Source organism: Anser anser (assembly GCF_964211835.1).
Source record: "Anser anser genome assembly, chromosome: 3".
NCBI lineage: Eukaryota > Metazoa > Chordata > Aves > Anseriformes > Anatidae > Anser > Anser anser.
In genome coordinates, this window is record NC_139722.1 from 98,325,739 (window position 1) to 98,348,926 (window position 23,188).

General features: G+C 43.4%; 2 protein-coding genes across 3 annotated transcripts in view; one reads left to right on the plus strand and one right to left on the minus strand.

Moving 5' to 3' along the window:
• INTS7 (integrator complex subunit 7) overlaps nucleotides 1–3,884 on the minus strand; it is a 23,563-nt gene extending 19,679 nt beyond the window's left edge. Inside the window, exons 1-6 of one of the 2 annotated variants that reach the window (XM_083827783.1) lie at nucleotides 3,755–3,884; nucleotides 3,549–3,678; nucleotides 2,946–3,092; nucleotides 2,227–2,364; nucleotides 1,677–1,723; nucleotides 968–1,167 (exon numbers count right to left, since the gene is read on the minus strand). In XM_083827783.1, coding sequence (XP_083683909.1) covers nucleotides 968–1,167; nucleotides 1,677–1,723; nucleotides 2,227–2,364; nucleotides 2,946–3,092; nucleotides 3,549–3,678; nucleotides 3,755–3,848 — 756 coding nt within the window. In that variant the 5' untranslated portion in view covers nucleotides 3,849–3,884. Of the gene's footprint in view, nucleotides 1–967; nucleotides 1,168–1,676; nucleotides 1,724–2,226; nucleotides 2,365–2,945; nucleotides 3,128–3,548; nucleotides 3,679–3,754 lie in introns of both variants that reach the window. The other variant, XM_083827784.1, reaches the window with a different exon arrangement.
• The window catches only part of DTL (denticleless E3 ubiquitin protein ligase homolog), a gene marked incomplete at its 5' end in the record, with an annotated part of 24,575 nt that continues 5,252 nt past the window's right edge, over nucleotides 3,866–23,188 (plus strand). The window contains 13 exons of the mRNA XM_083827785.1: nucleotides 3,866–4,154; nucleotides 4,277–4,402; nucleotides 5,203–5,301; nucleotides 5,643–5,704; nucleotides 5,796–5,916; nucleotides 6,385–6,450; nucleotides 7,640–7,755; nucleotides 9,234–9,307; nucleotides 10,264–10,367; nucleotides 11,352–11,456; nucleotides 13,979–14,091; nucleotides 18,466–18,555; nucleotides 20,344–20,479. Of these exons, the coding sequence (XP_083683911.1) occupies nucleotides 3,866–4,154; nucleotides 4,277–4,402; nucleotides 5,203–5,301; nucleotides 5,643–5,704; nucleotides 5,796–5,916; nucleotides 6,385–6,450; nucleotides 7,640–7,755; nucleotides 9,234–9,307; nucleotides 10,264–10,367; nucleotides 11,352–11,456; nucleotides 13,979–14,091; nucleotides 18,466–18,555; nucleotides 20,344–20,479 (1,501 nt within the window). The remainder of the gene's footprint in view (nucleotides 4,155–4,276; nucleotides 4,403–5,202; nucleotides 5,302–5,642; nucleotides 5,705–5,795; nucleotides 5,917–6,384; nucleotides 6,451–7,639; nucleotides 7,756–9,233; nucleotides 9,308–10,263; nucleotides 10,368–11,351; nucleotides 11,457–13,978; nucleotides 14,092–18,465; nucleotides 18,556–20,343; nucleotides 20,480–23,188) is intronic.

Sequence of the window (23,188 nt, forward strand, 5' to 3'; positions counted from 1 at the left end):
ATTAATTTTTTGGAGATTTGGAGATAGAACAACCAGCAAATGGGAGACTGCATGAACATGTCAACCGTGGTTTTGCTCTCCAACTCCATTCTGGCTACTCAACTTACATAAGCAGCATAGTCTGCTGTGTTGTGGAAACACAGCCTAAAACACCATCTTCCTGCCACAAAAAAAAGCACATCAAGTGTTCTAGTGTTGTTTCAGTTGGCTTAGATTCAGCACTATCTCTGAAATACAGCCATCAGCGATTCGAAGAAGTTTCAGACAGATCAATGCTATTAGTCTAACAGTAACAGACACCAGCATTCCATAGCTGTATGGCATTAAAGGAAGGCCAATAATTTTTTTATGACTACTTTACAAGGATTAGTTAGATGGATCTCAAATGTCGCTGTGTTCAGACTTGCTGTATAAATCATATCCACAAAGCACATTAACAGAACATAGAAGCATTGTATTTTTCCATCATTGCTTTCCCACAACTTGGTTTATAGACATAAATTATAGCAACAGACTCAAATTCTTCAGAGTCCTTCAAGAAACACATTTTTGAATGCACTCTATGCAGTTGAATTATTCATTTCCTTGCATGCAGGGCAGGTGAAAGGCATACCCACTACCCAAGAGAACATACAGCAGTAAGAAGTGAAGCATGGATTCTACATGAAAGATGGAGGTTTTCAGATTAAAAACAAAACAAAACAAAAAGACCTGTTTGCTTTCTTAATTCACTTGATTTCCAAGAAAGATAGTTTATAAGCTATAAAGAAGGGTTCCTACTTTGAAGGGGTTATCTGGAAATATCGAAGTGACATCGGTTTTAGAGTACTCTTTCTCTACAGCATGTAGTGGCAATCAGCATATCCTTTAATATATTTTCAACATCATCTAGCATCTGAGGTTTTTTGGTTTGGTTTGAAATGTGCTTTGTACTTTAATTTGAAGGAATGAATTCAGGAAGAATTACCTGCTTAGGAATGTCAACCAAAGAAGAAGCAGCAAGTAGAGTAAATGTGTGAAGAGTAACAATGACCATCTTGGTAGAAGGATATGATGTTACCAGCTGCTGAAGCAGCTGTCGGGAGCTGGAGGCCAGGCTAGCGTCATGATGCATGTGCTGTAGAATAGGGATCAACTTCAATTTCAAGTCCACAGGTGTGGCTAAACCTGTAACAGGGAACAGAGACATTGCCAGGCGATTAGTCCGTTGTACTGTCTTTTGGCAGTACCAAGCCACACAACACTCTTGCATTAATTACTATCACCACTTAACGTGGATCGTGCAGACACCTGCATTAGTTTCAAATAACTCGTCCACTGGCTACCAGCATAACTATAACAGTACCGCACACTTTAAGAGTTCTTTGGAAAGGTGGCTCCTTGCCTCATTGCAGGTAATACACATATTAACTTATCTGAAGCAACCTGCAATAGTGTTATAGAATCTCATTCACCAGACTACAGATGAGCTTTTATTCTTTACTAAAGGGGCGTTATGATAACTTGGATTTTAAGAGCCAGATATTGGATTATTTCTTAGCTATTTTAATTTCAAAACTGGAATTATTTGAGAATAAGGACAACAGTATTCTGATATCTGATATTTATATACGGATAATAAAGAATTCTCAGAGTAATTAGAGCTTTTATTTTTATCATTCAATATTTGTATGTACCTTGAATCATCTCACTGATTTTGTTACATATTCCTGCAGCAAAATCCCTGTAGAGAAAAAGACAAAGTACTGGGTGAAATAAGAATAAATATATTACTATTGTTATTAATAATAAAAATCAACAGAAGTACCAAACCTTGGATTTTAATAACAAAACCTTTTACAAGAGTGCTTGCCCAGTCTTAAGGGGTTTTGGAACTCCTACACACGGGAATGATCAAATGATAAAATGGAAGCTTTTAAATATGTATCGAAGTGACAAGCAGCATTACCCATAGTTGCCAACTATAATTTCTGTAAAATAATCCTTGATTAAAGTTGCTCTATTGCCTTGCATTCCCATATTTACGAGCTTTTCATTAGTATTTTAGAAAAAAAAGATTCCTATTAAACTCGATTCAGACTTTCCTACGATACTGTTATTACACATAATTATTATAAATGACTTGCCTGGCACCAGAGGAGAAAATACTACATTTTGTGAGTGACAGTGTCAATGGAGTTCCCATTCTTTGTAATATGAAAAATGGAGAAAAAAACTACATCTTACTTTGATTGTGCAGAAAAGTTGGCAGCAGCAAATATAGCAGCTTCAACTTCCACATTATCATGGGAATCCAAACTCTGACGAATACTGTGATGTGCGTTCTTCCTTTCAGGAATAATAGATGCCATGCTGCCCAACATCCTACACAAACAGATCACGGTGAGATCAGGAAGCACAATGACTATGAAGAAACGCAAGATGAAACCAAATAGAAACAAGAAAGGACTGCTCTGAAGTTTCAGTTTTTATATAAGCATGTGTTCCTTTCATGCTGATTACAGAAACAAACAAACAGTAATGGCAGGCAATGTAAAAGTGTTGGCCTGAGTCTTATGTTTGTCATTCAATAAAAACATCAATTACATTTTGGTACCTTTAGCTTGAAAGGAAAAAAGTGATAAGCTTCAAGAATTCTTATAAAACTAAGAGCACGCTTTGGCACTAGAAGCACCAAGCATTTTTAAGATGCTTTTATGAAAAGGATCTGGGAGTTTTGATTGACAGCAAGTTGAACATGAGCCAGCAGCATGCCTTGGCAGCCAAGAGGGCCAACCGTGTTCTCAACCGTGTCCAGCATCAGCTCTGCTTTCACCTGTATGATAAGTGTAGAAGAAAACTCCTACGCTTCATTCATGGTAGCTGCAGATTTTCTTATTGCGGATCAGTATGCTAATAATCAGCTAGAGTGTTGAAGTACGTCACGTTCATTTATGCATACATACCGAAGTGTAATAGCCCGAGCCACTGGATCATTGCTATGAATTACTGAAAAAACTCTCTTCACAAACTCATCCACGTTGAGGATCTTCTCTAGGTGCTTCTCACTCTGCTGAGTAACTTTCAGCACACAGAGCCTCAGGAAGTTGTTTCTATCAGAAGACACGTGCTTATCTTTATCAGGCTGCTTTACAATGCAAATTCAAACACCTTAAGTACAAAGTAAGGAGTTATTATGAAAGCGACTGATACAAAGTTATTACTTCTGAGGGTTAATGAAAAAAGGTAAAGCGTACGCTTTAGAAACGGCACGTTTAAGTGGGCTGATTTAGAGAACGGGGTATTAACAGGACGTTGTTTCCTAGCATTGTTAGTGTTACATTCGGCCCAATTCTCTTCCGGGTAAGTCAACCCGTTGCCAGCAGCGGAGCGGAAGCAGACGCCGGAGCCCCGCACGCTTTGGGACGCGGCTCTCCCGGCGCAGCCCGGCAGGGGTGAGGCCAGGAGGTGTCACTGCTGCTGCCGGCCGTGCGCCCACCCCTCCTGCCCGCCGGCCCCGCAGCTCGGCAGCACCAAGCGGCTTCCCGCCCCGACCCGGCGCCGCTTACCCGACCCTGAAGACGTCGGCCAGCTTGAGGAAGGCGGAGTTGATGAGGATGGGGAAGGGGTACTTCTGGAACAGCCGCGGGAAGCGCACCACGGCTTCGCACTGCTCGCCGAGCTTCCCGGACCGCAGGCCTAGCGCGAGAGCCGAGGTTACGGCGCGGGCAGCCCTGCGCCCACCCCCCAGGCACCGCCTGCCTCCCTCACCCACCCTTGTCGAGCTCCATGAGGGCGGAGTTGGCGTCCAGCTCCTGCTCGCCGTACCCCGCCTCGGCCAGGAACGACTTCCCGCCGCCACCCGCCATCGCCGCCGGCACCGCGCATGCGCACCCGCCCCCCGCCCCGGCACCTACCCCGGTGTGAATGGGCGGCGGGTGGGCGTGGCCCGCGCGGGGCTCGCCTCCCGCCGGCGCCGCCCAATCGCAACGCGGAGGGGCGTTCCCGCCCGCGCGGCCGCTGCCCAATGAGGGGGGCGGAGGAGGTTTTGGCGCGGCGCTTGGTGGCGGGAGTCGGTGCCGCTTGGCGGGAGGGCGTGCGCGCCTGGGCGCTGCTGGCCATGCTGTGCCGGGCGCTGCTCCGCCGCGCCGCCGCCACCCCCTCCGTGCCGCCCCGTGAGTACCGCCGGACCCCCGCACCGGGAACCCCCCGACCCGGCGTCGTGCGGCCTCCGGGCTCCCCCGGTCCGCGTTCGCCGTGCCCCGTGTGGTCACGGGTCCGTCCGTCTCGTTTGTAGGTCAGCCCTCGGCGCTCCCCCTCCAGCATCTCCTCGACAGCTACCGGTGCCGCCGGGAAGATGACCACCTCTCCTACGGGGAAACGGGCATGCCGGTCCCTCCTTTCGGCTGCCGCTTCTCTGCAGGTACAGCTGCCTCCTGGGAGGCCGTTCTCGGGTGTGGGATCTGCTGCGTGCCGTGCTTATCTTTAATGCTTCAAGGCTTGGCGTTGGAGTTTCGTGTTTCTGTGAGGGTGTAACTGTGTTTGCTCCTACATCCTATATATACTGCATCACAGTGCTCCTAGGTGTGCTAGTGGAAACATTTCCTTACAGAAATGACTGAAGAGCATTTATTCCAATGGCTTTTGCGTTTCAGCTTTGTCTGTTTCAAGGTACATCCTCTTGATGCAATATTTGCAAATATGGCTTTGTTCAAAATATATAAAAGATGTAACAGGATGGAGAATAGTAAGTACAAATCAAACAGATGGATGTATGCCCCTGGCATGTGTGGAAGCTCCTAGATCTTTAGGACAAAGATCTTTAGATCTCCCATGTGTACTACTCTAGTTCTCATGCCTCTCTCTAAGGCAGCTTCCTGCTTTTCCAGCCCACATCCAAGGAAAGTACTGGATGTTGTGGAGGGCAGGCCATAAAGATGGAGGAAAGGAGCTATCATAACTGGTGAAAGATGCATTACTATAGAAGTTGCTCCTTGCCACTTGATTTCCCACTTAGAGTTCTTGAATAGAACATCCAGAAAGAAATACGTGGCAATATTCCTGCATTTTTAACTTTTAAATTTTTATGTGAATACTATTTCTCCTTAGAGCTGTCCGTTAGGTGTGCACCTTGTTTAAGGTGCTTGTACTCCCATCACGAAGGAAGGGGAGTAATTCTGAGTCAGCCAAATAATAGACAAATAAACTTCGATTTCTTTTCAGCGCCAAATTTTGAGCATATACTGGCAGTTGCAAATGAAGAAGGATTTGTTAGACTGTATGATACCGAAGCTCAAACTACCAGCAAAGTGATCTTTAAGGGTAAGTTCTATAACAGAATGTGATCTTCATTTGATGTGACAAGTATGTGACTTACTGGAATCCAAGCAAGCTTTTTGAAAGTTGATTAAAAACACAATTGTGGGCATTACTTGTATCCTTTCATATACATTGCTGAATCCTGTTTACAAAGCAGCCGTGTGAGTGTGCTCTTAGAAAAAGCACTAATAGGTGAATTGTTCTGTGTTGTTTTCCTTGCCTAGGGCAAGCTGCTGACAAATAATAATATTTCTGATTTAAATGTCTGATGTTCTTTATCCATCTGCAAAATATCATCATGCTGCAACGCACTGAACTAATCCTGGCTTTTGTTCTCTTGTTAGAATGGCAGGCTCACTCAAATGCTGTATTTGACCTTGCCTGGGTACCAGGAGAATACAGGATTGTAAGAAGTCTTTTCCCATCTACCTTTATTCTTAATGCTTTGGCAACTGCATGCAGAAAATGACTAAAGCTTTTTATTCTTTCCTCTGAAGGTCACTGCTTCAGGAGACCAGACAGCCAAGGTGTGGGATGTGAGAGCTGGGGAGCTTCTTGGCATATGCAAAGGTCACCAGTGTAGCCTCAAGTCAGTTGCTTTCTCTAGATTTGAGAAAGGTAAATGTTGATATTCCCCGTTGTCTTTTTCCTTCTTCTATCCCCCTAGCGCATCTATACTTATGGGGCTAAAAGGGGATTTTGGAACATGACAGTGACAAATAGCATGGGCAGGCTGAACAGTGACCTAGCCAGTGAAGCAAAAGCAACTTGTTGGAACCTCACAGTGGTCTGATGCTGTCTGCCCTTTTCTGATCTTGGACAAGTTAGACATGATGTCAAGATGTGATATTGAAGTCACTTGGTCCTTATTTACATACATAAGCATGGAAATATTCTTTATAAGCAGTTGGTTTTTTTTCTAGAATAGTAGTAAGGAAAGGTCATGAAGAATAAGGAAACTAATCAAAAAGCACAGCAGACCAATGGCCTGATCTTTCTATTTCTAGGGCCAGGGGCACATAGATGGCATTCAGATCATTAAATTATCACATTTTGGAAGCTAATAGCTCTCTATTTCTCTCTCAGCTGTCTTCTGTACTGGAGGCAGAGACGGAAACATCATGGTTTGGGATACCAGATGCAACAAGAAAGGTAACTGAACTTTCAGATACGTATCAGAAAAGCTCCGTATCACATGCTAAACAGTTATCAAATATAATTATTGAACTAACATTTTCAATTACAATGTAGGCAACACTTTAGTAAGAGGGAGAAGATTATCGGATAATAGGGGACTGCTTTAGTACACTAAAAGGATGGAATAAGTATTTCTTCTCTGTCTAATATGTTGTTCCACTCTGTCTCAGATTTGCAGCTTGATCTACGCACTGTCCCGTTAATACTCTGTCTCAGTAAAGAGATAAGAGGGTACAGAACATATCCTTGTGTACCTATAATCAGAATATATTAGCACTAAAATGGGCTGGCTGAGAGGTGTTTTGGCCAGAGCCATCTAGAGGGATGAAACAAAGCTGGGAAGTCTCCTACCAGAGTAGGAAGGATGGCAGAAAGAGCAGAGCAGAGGACCTTGTGAGTTTGAGGAGCAACTGAATGTATTGTGGGAACACCTAAATGCAGGCTGAGCTGATTCTGCTCCTCTCTTTCTGCTTCTTAGAGCTTCTTCCCTGCCAGGTCACGCCCTTATACTCCTCAGCTCCCTGCTCTGTCACTAGCAGTTTCCTGGCATGTGCTGCCAGAACATCTCACTGTGCTGTCTGTCTCAGGTTCCCTAGTTCTTGAGCCTGGTAACTGGGGTAAAAGGGAGGCTGCACCTGACTGGAGTGGAAGGCATGGGGGGGGGAAGGAGAAAAGTAACCTTATGAAAATTATACTGCTTTACTATTATAAAGTGAGAACTAGAGGACAAAAGGCTAAACAGAAAATAAAGAAATAAATTAGAAAGCACTGGAAGCCTTCCTGTAAGTGCAGTTTTGCTCAGGATGAAATCAGCTGAACATTCAAGATCAGGAGGCCTGCTGAAGAACAGACTGCGGGGTAATGATTTCCAAGGACAGCCTTCCCATACTAGTCTTGGCTTCAGTGCCTGTGCTACATTGACCTCTGCAATTTTTTGCAGTATATGCTCCTGTTTTCTACTATGTTCTCATTAGTTTAGTATGTAACTAACAATTACTGTCTTTGGATATATTACTGATTTTAAAGGCTAGTCTCAGCCACTTTTTAGGATTTATTCCCAGGTCCTGCTTGTTTTATTAAAGTGGTGGCAAAATTGTGTAGACATAGAAACTATTAACTGAAGTGTCTTTTTGATTTCTTTCAGATGGATTTTATAGGCAGGTGAATCAAATCAGTGGAGCACACAATGTGGTTGACAAGCAGACTCCTTCCAAGCCCAAGAAGAAGAGGCAGAACTTAAGAGGTCTTGCTCCCCTGGTGGTAGGTATCTGGTATACAAGTGAAATGGGGGCCTCTGTTCTGAGAACAAGATTATTCATAGTAGACTTCCTAAGCAAACACAGAATGGTTTGGGTTGGAAGGGACCTTAAGGATCACCTAATGCCAACCCCCTTGCCAGAGGCAGGGATGCCACCACTAGATCAGGTTGCTCAGGGCCTCATCTAACCTGGCCTTGAACACCTCCAGGGATGGGGCATCCACAGCTTCTCTGGGTGACCTGTGCCAGTGCCTCACTACCCTCTGAGTGAAGAATTTCTTCTGTACATCTAATCTAAACCTACTTTTTTTTTTTTTTTAAATGCTATGATCACTTCTCCCATCACTACAATCCCTGACAAAGAGTCCTTCTCAAACTTTTTTGTAGGCTCCCTTTAGGTACTGGAAGGTGGCTGTAAGGTCTCCCCAGTGCCTTCTTTTCTCCAGGCTGAACAACCCCAACTCCCTCAGCCTGCCTTCATAGGAGAGGTGCTCCAGCCCCTTGGTCATCCTTGTGGTCCTCCTCTGGACTTGTTCCAACAGGTCCCTGTCCTTCTTGTGCTGGCGGCCCCAGAGCTGAACGCAGCACTCCAGGTGGGGTCTCACAAGAGCAGAGGGGGAGAATCCCCTCCCTCGCCCTGCTGGCCATGCTGCTTTTGATGAAGCACAGACACGGTTGGCTTTCTGGGCTGCAAGCACACATTGCTGGCTTGTGTTGAGCTTCTCATCAAACAACACCCTTAAGTCCTTCTGAATGGTGAGAAGTATTTGGCTTGTTTTTGGTAAATGCTCCAATTTATCTATGCAGGTTTTTGTGTCATGGTCACTGGTCACTTGATATGGCTAATTTTAGATGTTGTGTATCTGTCTAACAACCCACATGCCATCAAAGCCATCTTTGTGTGAATACCATGTGAAATTACTTCTTATTTTCCAGAGAGGAAAGGAGTGGCCAGCATTTTTTTGGGGGGGGGGGGGGGGGGAGATAGGTAGCGTTCCAATATTTTTTTTCTTCCCCCCCTTAAGTCTGACCACATAAATGACTGCCTCACCAGACTAAGAACTGGTCTTATTTAATCTATTAAAATCTATTAAATCTTCATTGATGAAGACAACTATCTTATCTCTGACCTGAAAGGTGTAATCCTAAACTGCTGTCCAAATACTTAGAACTCACTGGCAATTTCACTGATGGGGTGGGGGAGTGTTGAAAGGATGGTTGTGTCTGAAATGGCATCTGGTATTCCAGGTTCTTCTGCCTGTGGGGACCAGCTTGCTAGAAAGCACAAAGCTAATTCTGTTAGGAGAGAGCCCAAGAAGCTCAAGCTAGTTCTAGAGCAAAACTCAGGCTGGCCTACAGCCAAGAGGAACAAGATTGTCTGGCTAAAAGGAGGTGTCCTCAATAATGTTCACTTGGCCTTGAAAGCAGCAAGATTTTGCTGACCTTGATAGCAAACAAAATTTTCTTTTTTTTTCTTAAGGATTTCCAACAGAGTGTAACTGTGGTGCTGCTTCAGGATGAGCATACTCTTATCTCTGCAGGAGCTGTTGATGGGTAAGGAAGGAGGATGCCTGCTTTCCCATGCTATTCTGTGTGCTCTTAGTGGCATAAAAAGATTGGAAGATATTTTTTTTTCCAAAGATCACACAGTGGCCCACAAAGCTACAATTACCTTTAGTTATAGTCAGCTGAGCTTGCTGCCAGCTTGCATTGCCAGAGCTGAATGCTGCTTTTCTTCCTTATTCAAGATTGCAGCACTGGGACAAACTGCATATGTGGTAAATGTTCATTTTAGTGTTTTAGCTATGGGGCAGAATGAGAACAGTTCTTATCTCTGTCTGTTCTCATGGACCTATAGGACCACAAGTAAACAGACTATTGTTAGATAGGGAGCTGTTTTGGGATGTGAGTGGGTGGTTGGTGCCTGGATATGTGTGGGCATTTGAGAAAATGTTGCCTTGAGTTATAAAGGATGCATTCTTTTAGCTGCCAGATCTGTTGCAGCATCTTGGAGCGCAAGCAAAACATCCCACCGATTATCATGGAGATTACACTTTCAGGTCTTGCTTCTTTAGGATGCACCATGTGGAGGTGTATTCTCCAGAGTCTTTCTGAGACAGATAATACTCTTGCCTATGGCTCAAGAAGAGGCTTGCTCCTGAAGAGCAAGAAAAACCTTAAAAGACTTGATTTTTAAAAACATAACTGTCAGGAGTATAAAGGCATCCTTGTTCTTTCCTTTTACTAGTTGAGGAAACTTGACTTGTGAGCTCATGTTGTAGGTTGTGTTAGTTACAGAAGACAATACTGCTTCCTCATCCGTACCCGGCAGAATAATTGCTTTGCTTTCAGCACATCTCTGCTCTGTTTTTGCTCTGCTGTACTCCTAATCGCTGGGCACTCCTCAATAAGCAACCTGTCTTCCTGTGTTTATTGAAGGCTCTATCTGCATTGCAAAAGAAGTTTTTGAGCTTTGACAAGCTAGAGACATTTGTGCTTTTATATTTCAGCGTGATCAAAGTTTGGGACTTGCGCAAGAACTATGCTGCTTACCGTCAGGAGCCGTTGCCTTTCAAGTCTTTCTGCTACCCTGGCACCAGTACTCGCAAACTGGGTAAGTTATTGGATAAGGTATTTACTAAATTTGCAAGGTGATTTTAAGAAGTACTGACAATGCCATCTCTTGTATTTTTAGCCAAATATTGTTAAGACTGAGTTCAGCAGGATATTTTGATCACCAATACCAAATTTTCAAGTTGACAACTGAAAGTGCTCCACTTTTGTATCATTGTACCAATGATACAAATTTACATAAGCTTCAGCAGTGTGTTCTCAGAACTGGAGATGAGGGAATAATAGAGCTCTGTAGGTGGAATTTAGCTAGCACTTCTGATGCATGAGTTGAATCTAGATTGAACTCTGTTTGCATTGTATCTTTCAAAGACAACAGAAGGGGCTGTTTTTTAACATCATAACCTTTGAGAGTCGAACAATAATTGAAGCTGTTTCTCATCAAAAACAATAGTGTCTTTGTTCATGTTGCTCTGTACTTAGTACCTTATGATGCTCTGATGCAACACAGTAATTGCTGATGACTTGTCAACCGTCTTGATGTGTCAGTATAAGTAACGGTCAGTATAAGTCCCAAGAACGAGGGAAGTCTTTGAGGAGCTGGCTATAAAATAACTTGCCTGCAGGAAAAGATTCTGCTTAAAGCTAAGTCACTAGCATATCAAAGGATGGCTTAAGCCACCAAAGCATGAGGACTTCTATTCACTTTTAACCTTTGTTTCTACAATTGGATGTTCCTGCTATCCATTTGAAACTATCAGATAAATTGCTTGCCTGCTCTGAAGGTGGGAATTCTCTCTAAATAGTACCCTGAATCCTCATGAGAAAATGTAGACGTTGTTCTAGGCACTTTATTTCTCCAGCAAGTGCTCTGTCAAACAAGTAAACTTTCCAATGACAATCTATCTTGCGTAATAGATATCACTTCCAAATTTCCCTCTCTTCTCATTTCTTTGAGAATGCCTGTTGTCCAAAATGTTTTCTGGAGTTACTTCTTAGAAAGAAATTCTTTTTTTTTTTTTTTAAGGATATTCTAGTCTGGTTTTGGATTCCACTGGTGCTAATCTCTTTGCTAACTGCACTGACGACAGTATCTACATGTTCAATATGACAAGTTTAAAGACCACTCCAGGTAAGAGTGATATCTGTGATAAATACCTGTTAAAAATAGAGCTGTGTACAGTAAGTTTTGAGGTCATCCATAAGAGCAAGCATCTACTAAAATCAAACAGCTGTCTGGCTTGCTGTTGTGTTGCATGGATACAGACTTCTGCTGCAAACTTGTTCTTGATCAGCCATGAAAACAACACTGTTAGAGCTGCAGCTGATGTGATGGCATATGTGCAAAGAGCTCACCCCTAGCCCTTGGTATCCCCAGCCCTCGGTGCTCACGGCACTTGCTGGAACCCTGGTGTAGCAGTTTTGTGGGGCAGTCGAGAGACAAGGAGCATGTTATGGACTGACATCTGGCAGCGTTAGCCAGATGTTACAGAGCATAGGAAGACAGGTTTCTACCTCATGCACTGTGACTTAGAGAGACCAGCTTGAAGGCATAGAAAACCTATTTGATTCTCTTATGTCTGAAAGTACCTGGGAAAGAAGGCACCTGTTGAATATTATACTTTTATATATTAATATTACAAAGACTTCATATTTAGTTTTAAACCATCATAAATAAAGGTAATAGCACAAAAACATATGTAAGTGCAGGTGCTGCTTCAGCTAGACTGACACTAAGAGTAGTTTGCAAATTGACTCTGGTTATCTTGCGAGGAATGGTTAGTGTCCACCTGCTGCCCGCCTGAAGCAATCTTGAATCTTCTGCTTACTGTCAATCTCTGATCTTTCAACTTTTAAGGTCTGAATCCATGTGAAGTGATCACCTATTATGTTGTACTCAGATATTCTAAGGTGTCTGTTAAATTTAGCTTCCGCAGCAGCTTCTGGGAGAAAATATTCCCAGCATATCGTGGAGATGCTTCTTTTCTCTCATTTTTTTCTCAACTTTTTAGATTCCTTCAGCTCAGCATCTGTGACCTTTTTGTTGACAGGACGGGTCACAGACTTTGGTGCACTAAGCTTCTTTGTCATAGGCCAATGGCCACTTCTCAGAAAGCGGCAAATCTTATTAGATGCATTCCAGACAGACATATGATTTAGTTTCCATTGCCTTTTCTTAGTCTTTCAGTTAGTTGAAACTAAATGAACAATGTGTCCTTCTGTATGCTCTTCAGCAAGGCAGTCTGTTGGGTGGGAATGCTTCCAAAGCTGAGAAGTAGTGCAAGGATTAAATATTAATAGGTCAGTTGTTGATTTTAATCCTGGGTGCCACCACTGAGCTGTGGAAATTCTCCCACCGGCCTGTCCCCCGGCAAGAACGGGACAAAGCCCAAGACACTCCGCTACCTGCCTCTGCACATAGCTATTGCCTTCCGTTGACTCGTGTGTAGCAGATAAAACCTGGAGAGAAATCTTGATTCATCCAGCCGGCTGAAAAATGTGCGTGCCTTTTGGGGAACTGGCCGGGGAATGGTGTGCCGTGCCTCCCGCAGAGGGCAGCACGGGCCTGTGGTTGGCGTGAGGTGCCGGCGGGGACGCAGGGCCTCCAGCCTCGCTGGTCTTTATCCAGACGGCAGCAGCTCCGATCTAATACCAGGACAGCGTTAGCTGGAAGGGAGCTGTGAGGAAATCCTTCTGTAATAGGATTTGCCTGTAACCACTGCGCAGAAGGAGCCGCAGGTTAAAATCAAAGCATCTTGTGGGGTCTCACCACATTTCAAAGAAAGCCAGAGGCAACCACGTCCTCTGGTCTGTGGGTTACCTTCTTTGCCAAAAACACGACGGAAAAGAGTCTGAAAGCCCTCTAACTGACTGCTGACTGCCATTTTCCTGCTGCGCTCTTGTGGATCCTGCAACGTTCACAGTGTCGCTACTTCCGAGGGCCGGGCGAGGGTGTGCCAGCCCCACGTGGTGCTAAATCAGGAAACTTGCCCTTTCCACCCCGATAACGAGGCTGGGGTGCTCCACATCCATGTCCAGCTCCTGTGTTGGCCGTTGGCTCTTCCGGTGCTTGCAATAGGAAGAGCAGCAGCTATTCAGGGCCTCGAGGTGAAGCTTTACGGGGACATTAAATATAGATGTCTGACGAGCGTAGCTGACACAGAGGACGTTTTGCTGACGAAATGGAGATGCTGGCAGCCAGAGAAAGGAGTAGCAAATGCCTTGGTTGCTTCAGCGTAAGCGTTCTGTGCGACTGTCCTTGTTAATGTAGTGGGACTGGTGGCCGCGGCACTGGGAAGAAGGGATGAGGGGCCATAACCAGAGCTTTGGGGTAGCCCACGTGATGTCTGGGCTCTGCTTGTATCACAACCAGGTCAAAGCTTTAATAAACCTGCCACTGCTTTCTAATGCTGTGGAGAGAGCCGTTCAGGTAAACCTGCTTTGTATGAGGGGCCATGAGGGCTGCTGTTGAGTGATGCTTCCTGCTACCTGCCGGCTGGAGCTCCGAGCCCTAGAGCAAGGGAGCAGTACAACCACTTTCTCTAGAGGATACGTGGCTGGGCAGGAAAAGCCTGTAAGATCAGCCCTGCTTATGCACCCAACCCCACAGCTGTGCGCTGAGTGGTGTTTTTACTTTCATTGTTTTTCTCACAGTGGCGGTTTTCAGCGGACACCAGAACTCTAGCTTTTACATCAAATCCAGTACTAGCCCAGATGACCAGTTTCTGGTGAGCGGCTCGAGTGACTGCAACGCGTACATCTGGAAGGTGAGACGCTTGGGAGAAACCCAAGGGAGCGGGCCTGCCCAGGCTGGCTGCCCAGAAGTGCTCTGCTCTTTCGTTTCATTTGCTTTTCATGTTCACGTAGGACACTCCCTGCCTCCCACTCCTACTTAAAGCAGCGTGGGGTTAGCTCCTGGCATGTTGTGCCCAGAGCGTGTTGCTGTCCAGGCTAGATGTAACTAATGTAAAACAGAGCTACTCTCCTGCCATCAATACATCTATCATCACTGCTGCTTATTGCAAGTTGCTGATTGTAATCTGGTTTTAATGGGCATTACAGTCCTCTTTCAATCCTGTTGATTCAAGCAACTATGACAAGTAGAGAGTTCTTGGTTCATGTTTAGCAATGGAGCATGTTAGGGAAAAAAAAAAACAACTTAATTGTTTTAAAGGGCGCTCTTCCCCACCTCCACTTTTCTAGCTCTTGGTGCAGACTTAGCTTTTTCTCATACGTAATTTGCAGTAGTTAAAGCCTTTGTATTATAGCGAGGGCTCAGCCAGAGCCTTCAGCAAAAATTCCAAAGCACTGTCTGACAGCTGAGAGGCTTAGTCACTTGGCATCTTGTGCTGACGTGTAGGAAATGCAAATGTCACAAAGTTAATAGCAGGGACCTCAGAATAAGGCGTGCTTCAAGTTCTGTTCTCCATAGTTTACAGCTGTACAGGAATAGAGTAGACTTCCTACCTGAAGTAGAGCAGACAGAAGCTGCAGATGACTGCTCGTTTCAGGTTCTGGGTAATCTTAGGGACTGTTGAATTGTTTGCCCTGTTCAGAATGAGTTTGAAAGTAAAATAGAAAGCTCTGAGGGAAGAGGGTCACCCTTCTTTTGTTGTAGTTTGAGCATGTAGTCCCTTTGATTGTGAGAACACTTCTTGTAAGCAGCTAGGTTGCTTACTCAGAAGTAGCAGGAGTGCAGTAGCATGGCCAGTTCCATGTCAAGCAGTGTAATTTTAGCCTTCCTTAGTTCTTTGCAAGTTCAGCAAAAATACCTGTGGAAACTTGGGCTGCGCATCCTGCATTCACGTGTTCTGGCTTTTTCGTGGAAAAGTGGCTGGAACTGGGTCAAGAGCATTCAAGGACGTCATAACATCTCAATGTTTATGCAAATACATTTTAAAGGTATTTGCATACAGGAGGCTTCTATTGCTGTCACATGTGGGTGACAGATCATATTGCATACTTATTAAATAAGTAATCAGGTAATCACTTTTCTTTTATTCCCACAGTCATGTTAGAAAGAGGGACCTTCAGTAAAACTTGGTCTCTTTTTTCAGATCTGTCATATGCAGAGGCTTCTTAATTTGTCTTAAATGTTGGAAGACTTTACTGACATTGAAACACATGTATCTTTTCCTGGGATGAGGATTTAGAGTGCTGTGAAAATATGTGCTTAGATATTTCATGAACAGTTAACAGGTAATGTTGGAAAGAACCTAATGAAGAGCGCTAGCTTTCCACATCTAGAGAGAAATAAAGGCAGACCAAGACCTTATCAAGGAATAAAAGACAGAGTAAGACGTTGTCCACCCAGATTATTTCTTCGAGGAACTTTGGAAGCACTGCCAAGCTGTGCTTGGGTCAGCAGTTCCCAGGGAATACTGTGGCTAGAAGGTATTGCTGACGAGGGCGCTGTTTCAGTCTGCTTCTGTGTATAACATCACTTTCAGACAATGAACATTCACTTTATTGTGTTGGGTTGTTTTTTTAATTATTAATCTGTCAGTTAATGAACTGACTCAAACAACCCTAAGATCATAAAAGCCAGAGAGCAGAGACGTTTCTGTCTGCAGAAATGGTACCTAGCTGAGCTACTTCCCCCGTAATAAAAAACGTACTTTATAGGTGTACACTTCCATAGTTCCATTATCCTTCAATATAACTACATTAAGCTACCCTTTGGTCTGTCTGTCCCAGTGTTGGAATGTATGTGCTTCTGTATCATTAAGCATAAACCTATACACACCATTTTATGCTGAATCCTGATAATGGATACAACAGCTGTTCAATGAGTAGAATAACTAATAAAGTCTCATTTCCTAAGTTTCTCTGTTTTTTAACCTTTCCACAATAGCTCTGACTTCCAACAATATCCTGTCAAATCAGGCAAAAAGCAGCATGGGCTGTGGCTAATCTTGACGTGAAATGCACAGGCTGGCCTACTGTCTTTTGCCAAATGCAACGGACAGGGCTGCAGTTCTGCCTGCCTTGCTCCACGGGAAACGCTGGCTGCATGCTCTGTCTCATCAGCACGAAGCTGTTTCAAGATCACTGCCCTCTTTTGGGTGTGGACCTGCTGAACAATTTCAGCTAAAGGTTGAAGTAGACAGATGGGTCCCCTTGCTGCAGAAGCCTCCCTTCCTTAGGAAGCAAGGCTTAAAATGAGGGTTTCTGGACTCTGAGTACTTCAGCATTCCAGGGAAATAAGGAAATACAAAACTCTTGCTAATGCTTTTTTTTTTTCTAGCGCCCTAGTATGGGTAGTGTAGGTTGGCCTCCTCCTTGTTCATATTCTAATGAATGCATCCTATCCTACTTTAGTACACAAACCAATTAAACCCAATTTACATTATTAATTTACACCACTGCAGTGTAAAACCAGTTTGGCCCAGCAAGAGTTATTTTCTTCCTCTGCTTTCCTTTTAGCAGTCAGCGACTACTAGTGACTACTCAGTCTGTTATGTGTGCATTGCAAGACTATTAGTAAATGAAGGTGTTCTCTGCACCTCTGATTATTCCCTAAATAGGGATTTAGTTTCCATGACGTTGCATGTTTTGGCAGAGAAGGAATAATCTGAACAAGGCATTTAGTGGATATTTAGTCAGTGATTGCCTCTGCTATGTCAGGGGAAAAAAGTGGCCTGTTACGAAGAACCTGATTTTTCTCACAATATCAGAACAAGTTACTAGATTCAGAAGCTGGATATTCGATTACAATTCCACAGGCTGCTATAGGAGGTGATCCACAAGGAAAAAAATAATAAAAACGTAACCAAAAAACTTCTGTGTAGATCAGAAGTCTTCCCAGATGTTTTGCATCTTTCTTTGAAACCTGTATGTAACATCTACTCCTTTTCCCACACAGTAAAGGATCAGTTCATTCACTTAGTCATATATGCAAATCCTCCTTATAATCCCCCTTATAATATCACGTCAATAATGGTGACTCATAGATCTGGAACGGATTGTCTGCTGAAAGCATGCAAAGCTTGGATGTAATCTGTGTGTGCATGCGTGTATGTTTGTGTGTTTTCTTCCTTGGGCCACCTAATGCTAACTTCAGCTGTATCTGTCACATGAGCTGTGATTGAAGAGTAATAATAATATGGATTAATAATAAAAATGAGAAAGATTTATGAACGGTTAAAGAGAAACGGGGTTCGAGTTTAATGGGTGTGTGTGCTATAGGGAGCATTTTTGTGAACTCTTAAGAGGCTTTGTGGTCCAGTTGGTTGGCTGGAAGAGGTTCAGACATTTGGCAGCCATACAAATACCGGTTCTGAAGCCAGTGAAGATTCATCTATTGAACTTTGGTGGTGGTGGTGGTTTTGTTTTTTTTAATAAACCATTTGTGGTAGGGATGTTTGCAAAACAGCAGCAGAATATATTTACCTATTCTCATTCAAAGTATGAGCTTCCCAAACGTTTAAGCATCTTACCTAGAACAGATAGTTACTTAATGTAGCAAAACGCTTGTGTAGTGTGTTGGGTTGACAGCTCTGGCAGAAATCCCACGTGCAGCAGGAATTAAGCAAGTGTTTCCAGGCAAGTCTGTACCTCTCAGTGCTGGCCAGCTGCTTCAGCTCTAGAGATGAAATACGAACTGATTCTCAGAGCTCCGTCAGTCCGTGTCTCTCAGAAGAGATTGTCAGCAGTACGTGATGTGGGGATGCTTTGTGGGGAAGGAAGAGCGTTAAGACATCTCTGGCTAGTCCATGAGGTGAAGTAAACTCTGGTCTTACTCTACGTGGTCCACTGAACAGCTGCCATGGAATAGCCATCTTTATTAACATCATCCCTGTGAAATTGTTCCCTTGCTTTGAGACATTCAGTCCTCCAGAGAACACTGCTTTTATACAACTGCAGAGCTGCGGTGTCTTCAGGGAGGGTGCGACAGCTCCTCAGGCAGCCAGTGCCAAAAAGAAGTCTTGGAAGTAAGGAACAGGGATTTAGGTTTGGGTTTGCCTCTCAGCTGCAATGGACTATGGTTACAGGCAGGAAGCATTTAACTTGCCTGTCTCATATGGAAAAGACAAAGTATTTGCATGCTTCACAGGTGGGCTGCGGAGGCCCTTCTCAGTGGTGTATATTAGGCTCTGGGTCTTGTGATTTTATACTTATTTTTCTATGGAATTTTTAAGGTTTCTGAACCCAGCCTGCCTCCAAGGATACTTGTTGGTCACTCTCAAGAGGTTACCTCCATTGCTTGGTGTCCTTCAGACTTCACAAAGGTTTGTTTTCTGAAAAATTGTCTTCCCTATGAAACAATAGATGTAATGTGACAATATTTGCTTTTCAAAATTGCAGCAATATTTGTTGATTTGGAAGGAAGTTCTTAGTTAATAATTTCCAAAAATGTTCATTCAGGATGAGGGGGTGGGCAGTAAACCAAGCTTGTTGCATGAGTAAAAAATAACGAAAAGGTTCTGATATTTGTAATAATTTGAGCTGTTTGATAAGACCTAGCAAACTGTAAATGAACAAAGACTTCTCCTGATGAGAGCTTGTTACACTACCTGTGAGAGACAAAATTGTGAAACTATGTCATCAGGGCTTTCAAAAGCCAAAAGCTTGCTTAGTGGTTCCATACTTAACTGTCTGACCACTGATACATCTGCCAGTCTTGTACAGAGTGGTAAGAAGTTTTGAATGCCCTCTAAAAGACACATGGACTCTTTCATTGTGACTTTTTTCAAGATCTGAGCTGTTTTTTGACAAATATTTGTGTGTAGACTCCAAAACCTGCAGTTTATGCTTATGTCAGTTATTATGCCCCAAGTATCACTAGAAGGAAGAGAATTAACAGAGGAAACTGGTTTAAATGACTGGCCTAGCTCAAACTGAGAAATAACTCCGAAAAATCCTAGACAGTATCCTAATAATAGCTAAAGTTTCTTGCATCCCATAGGTATGCAAGTCAGCCACTTTACCTAGCTTTCACTGCAGCACCAGGTGTTCAAAAAAACTTTACAATATAGGAGAGTGGGAGTCTTGCAGACAGACAGGGAGAATTGTTCTAGCTGTGTAAGACGCAGAAGAATATGTGAACTGGTATTTTTGATAAAATCTCTGGTCTCTGTGGCCCAGCATCCTGATCGTTATGATTTGGAAATGCAGAGCAATACAGCCTTTAAAATCTATATCAACTCAGGTAAAAAATAGTTACCCACTTTACAGACTCTGAAGCATGGAGAAAAGACAAAATGCGGTGCTAAGAAAGGTCAGTAAGCTGCTTGAAGTGATTTGAGAGGCCAAGTTGCTTTCGGTGGGGGCAATATTGGTGTCACAGATCACAGTATAGACACTTTCCCATCCACATTACTATGAACTTTGGCTACAGCATTTCCTTCTTGCTGGTGATTCCCATGTGAGTCACCAGATAACCTGTCCAAACAGAGCCATAAAAGCGTGGCTTAGGTAGGTGCTGCTGCTTGTTTGAAATAACTTCCGCAGATCATTTCGGAACAGCAGGAATCTAGGTGAATGTTTCTAGCAGAATTGGTTTCTCTGCCAGACATCTGAGTCTGCAGAGATAGCACTTAAGGCTGGTGCAACAGCCTTCCAGTGTCACCTTCTCAGTGTGCTGAGAATGTCTGTCCCCAAGCAGAAAAGGTCCTGAGTAACAGAGACAGACCTCGATGCAGGTGCAAGAAGCAGCATGTCTGCTTTTGGCTACTGAGTGATGGAAATTGCAAAATATGTGCTGGCCCTTCCTGAGCAGGCTGTCCTCTGTTACAGAGCTGTGCAAGGCCAAGGGTTACTGGTGGCTGGGATTTCTCTAACAAAAAGAATTGAAGGCTTTTTGCCTGAGAGGCAGCCTTCCCCTTTAAAGCAAACACTTGTCAATGGTACAACAATGAAATAAGAGTTGAGTTGTTTCATTTGCTTTAAGGGTAAATCTTGTCCCCTTGCCAACCAGATTTCACCCTGCATTCATACTGGCTTGGTGTGTTGGGTGTAGCTGTCCTAGGTCATGTTGCAGTGCCCCGGGTACTGCAACAAACACGCTTATATTGCAGATTGCCACCTGCTCTGATGACAACACTGTGAGAATTTGGCGCCTACAACATTGTCCTGAGGAGGAGAAGTCAGCATTCAGTAAAACCAACTTGGTGGGCTGGGTCACACAGAAGAAAACAGAACAACGTGGAGCAGGTAAGGCCCCTGTGATATCTTGCTCTCCAGCAGGGCTTCTGAAATTTGGCGGTTCACCAACAAAAGACCTTGGCTTGTCTTACTCTTCTATTTTTTTTTGTGTTAGGCAATAGTTTATATAGCCAGCCAAACACGTCTTCTTATAAATACTTCTACCACCACCAAGATGAGCTGGCTGAAGTAGCTTACAGTATGATGAAGTTTGCATGACCAGCCTGCAAAGTAAATATTAATATAGCTTGTCAGGCAGCCAGGTCTTCAGTGGGCATCAGCAGGGTTTGATAAGTGAACAGCCAAAGGAGATGCCGTGTGCATGGACTTCAACTGGCAGCGCTGGAACCCAGAATCACTTGCTTCAGAGCTGCTTTCTTACATCTCCAGCTAAAGAGGGTTTGGTTATTAGCTGTAGCAACAAGTCATATTTTTTTTCATGTCAAATAGTAACAGAGAGCAGTAAGATCTAATGTTTTTTTCAGTTCCTATTTTACCAAGTAAAGGGCTGATGGCACAGCCTGGAAACTCTGAATTGTTTCCTTCTGCCCAGCAGCTGAACTCTGGTCAGTCTTCTTTGCTGATATTAATATTACATCTCTTTCTTTAGCTTTGTGCAGTGGGACTGACTGTCCATACAGACAAATGGCACTTGGTGAAAGGACTTCAAGAATGCCTTTAGACAATCACAACATGATCATATTGTTCCAAAATTAATCAGTAGCGTTCATCAATTCAAATACAATACCTGTCTACAAAGCCTAGGTGATCAAACAAACTATGCAGCATGCTTTCAAAGCTAGCAGACAGGTCTGGACTATATCACACCCAAGAATGCCTAAGGTTGCCTAATGATGCCTAAATGATTATAATATGTACATTTGAAGAATTGGCAGCAGGAAAAATCAGTTCAATGTCTCTAGCGTAGCCTTGATTGTGAATTGCTGCTCCTCTGGTGGAGAATCTACTCACTGGACAGTACCTAGAACAAAAAGAAAGGAGCCCTGGGTCATAGCATTGCTTTGACTTGCGTGAAATTTGCATTTTGTTACAGCAGAGTGGGTGAAAGGAGAATAACACACCCCCCTCCCCTGAGTGAAATAGGATGAGCTTTTCTGTAGCGTAGCTCTGGAACTAAGAATAAAATAGCTTTTTAGCAGCTGTTGGTGTGACTTCCTGTGTTCCACCTATCTTTTCTAGCCACTTTCCAAATGAATTTCACCTTGGCTAACGTAAATAAAGGCTGAAGGTCTCCAAATCCCACTAATGGGATAACATTACATCTAACCTTTTGCCAGTGAGTAACTCTTGCAGGAAGTTTGCAGGACAATAGTAGGGAGAGTGCCAGGTCTGCTCTGTAGCTGGTAAATGGTTTGTGTGTACATGCACACAGAGAGGGCTGAAAAATACACTTCGTGTATTTTGCAGAAGTAAGCATGAGTCTAGTGTAGAAGCCTAAAACCTGAAGTAATTTGTACACTAAAATTTTACAAGTCAGCTTTGGCAATTTTACTGGAAAAATAGCTTATTTCTCCTTGTTCTTACTGCATTAAAGCAACACAGGAGGGAAAAGGAAGTACACAGACACTGCAAGCACAACAGCAGGCTTCCTGCTGACCTTGGCTGTTGAGCACAAAGCACGTGCTGTTGGAATATGGGAGTTATCTGCAGAGATTGATTCAGCATTGGCAATTAAGTACTATTTCAGACTTGCTGGGATGAGATCTGTGTAATTCTCCACCTATTTATGTGGAACAAGTTGTGAGGCAGAGGTTGGGTATTAACCGTTGACCTATATCATGAAGTGTAGCAAGCAATTTCCTTTTCTTTGGAAACTACTTTTGTGGTTTCCCGAAGTTGCACTACTTTCTCTTCGCTTTTGTGAAACCAAATTTGTGGAGTGGGCCTGTGCCTGAAAAATTCATGAGTCTTAAATCTGGAGATTTGTACTACCACTTTAGAGCGTTTGTAGCAGAGAAGGTGGAAAACATCTCAAATACCTGCATTGGTGTTATGCAAATTGACTGCAGGTATTTAAAGTATGCACAAGCATGCAACACTATGTGGAGCAGCAGCATGAATGGAAACAGCCTGGAACTGAGTAGAAGCCTGAATAATGCATGCAGTCTTACTAAAAAGCCTCGTGTTGATTTTCTTTATCTCAAGTTCAGGGATGTAGCTAGTTTGCTTCCCGTCCGACTCTCAGGATAGCTTTTTTTGCTTATCCACTGTCTCCACAGTATAACTCTCAGATTGGTTTGAGACTGAGAATACTCATACCCAGGTAATCATGCCACATTTATATCTGCTGTATGAATTTGTAGGTGGTCATTATGGATTGAGAACTGCTGAGCTTGCTTCTTCTCTTCTAGTAGCTTAAATTTTTAAATATAACAAATTCCCCAGCTTAAATATTATTGTTTTGTAAGTGCTCATTAAAGTAAAGGTTAAGAGAACCAATCTTGGCAGTCACTTTCTCCTAGTCCAGGCTGAAGTAAATTATTATGAGGTAGCACACTTTATCAGGAAAGCCTTTAATTCTGTTTATGCTTTAAGGTGGTTTGTTGTGGGATCTGTTAATATGGGGTCCTGATATGGTGCACCAGTACTTGTATTTTAAAGGGCTAGATAATGCAGTAAAAGGAAAGATCAAAAGAGGTTTATTAGGGTATGTAATCAAAGAGTTGTGTAGGTGATCACTTGACGTGTTATTTGTCA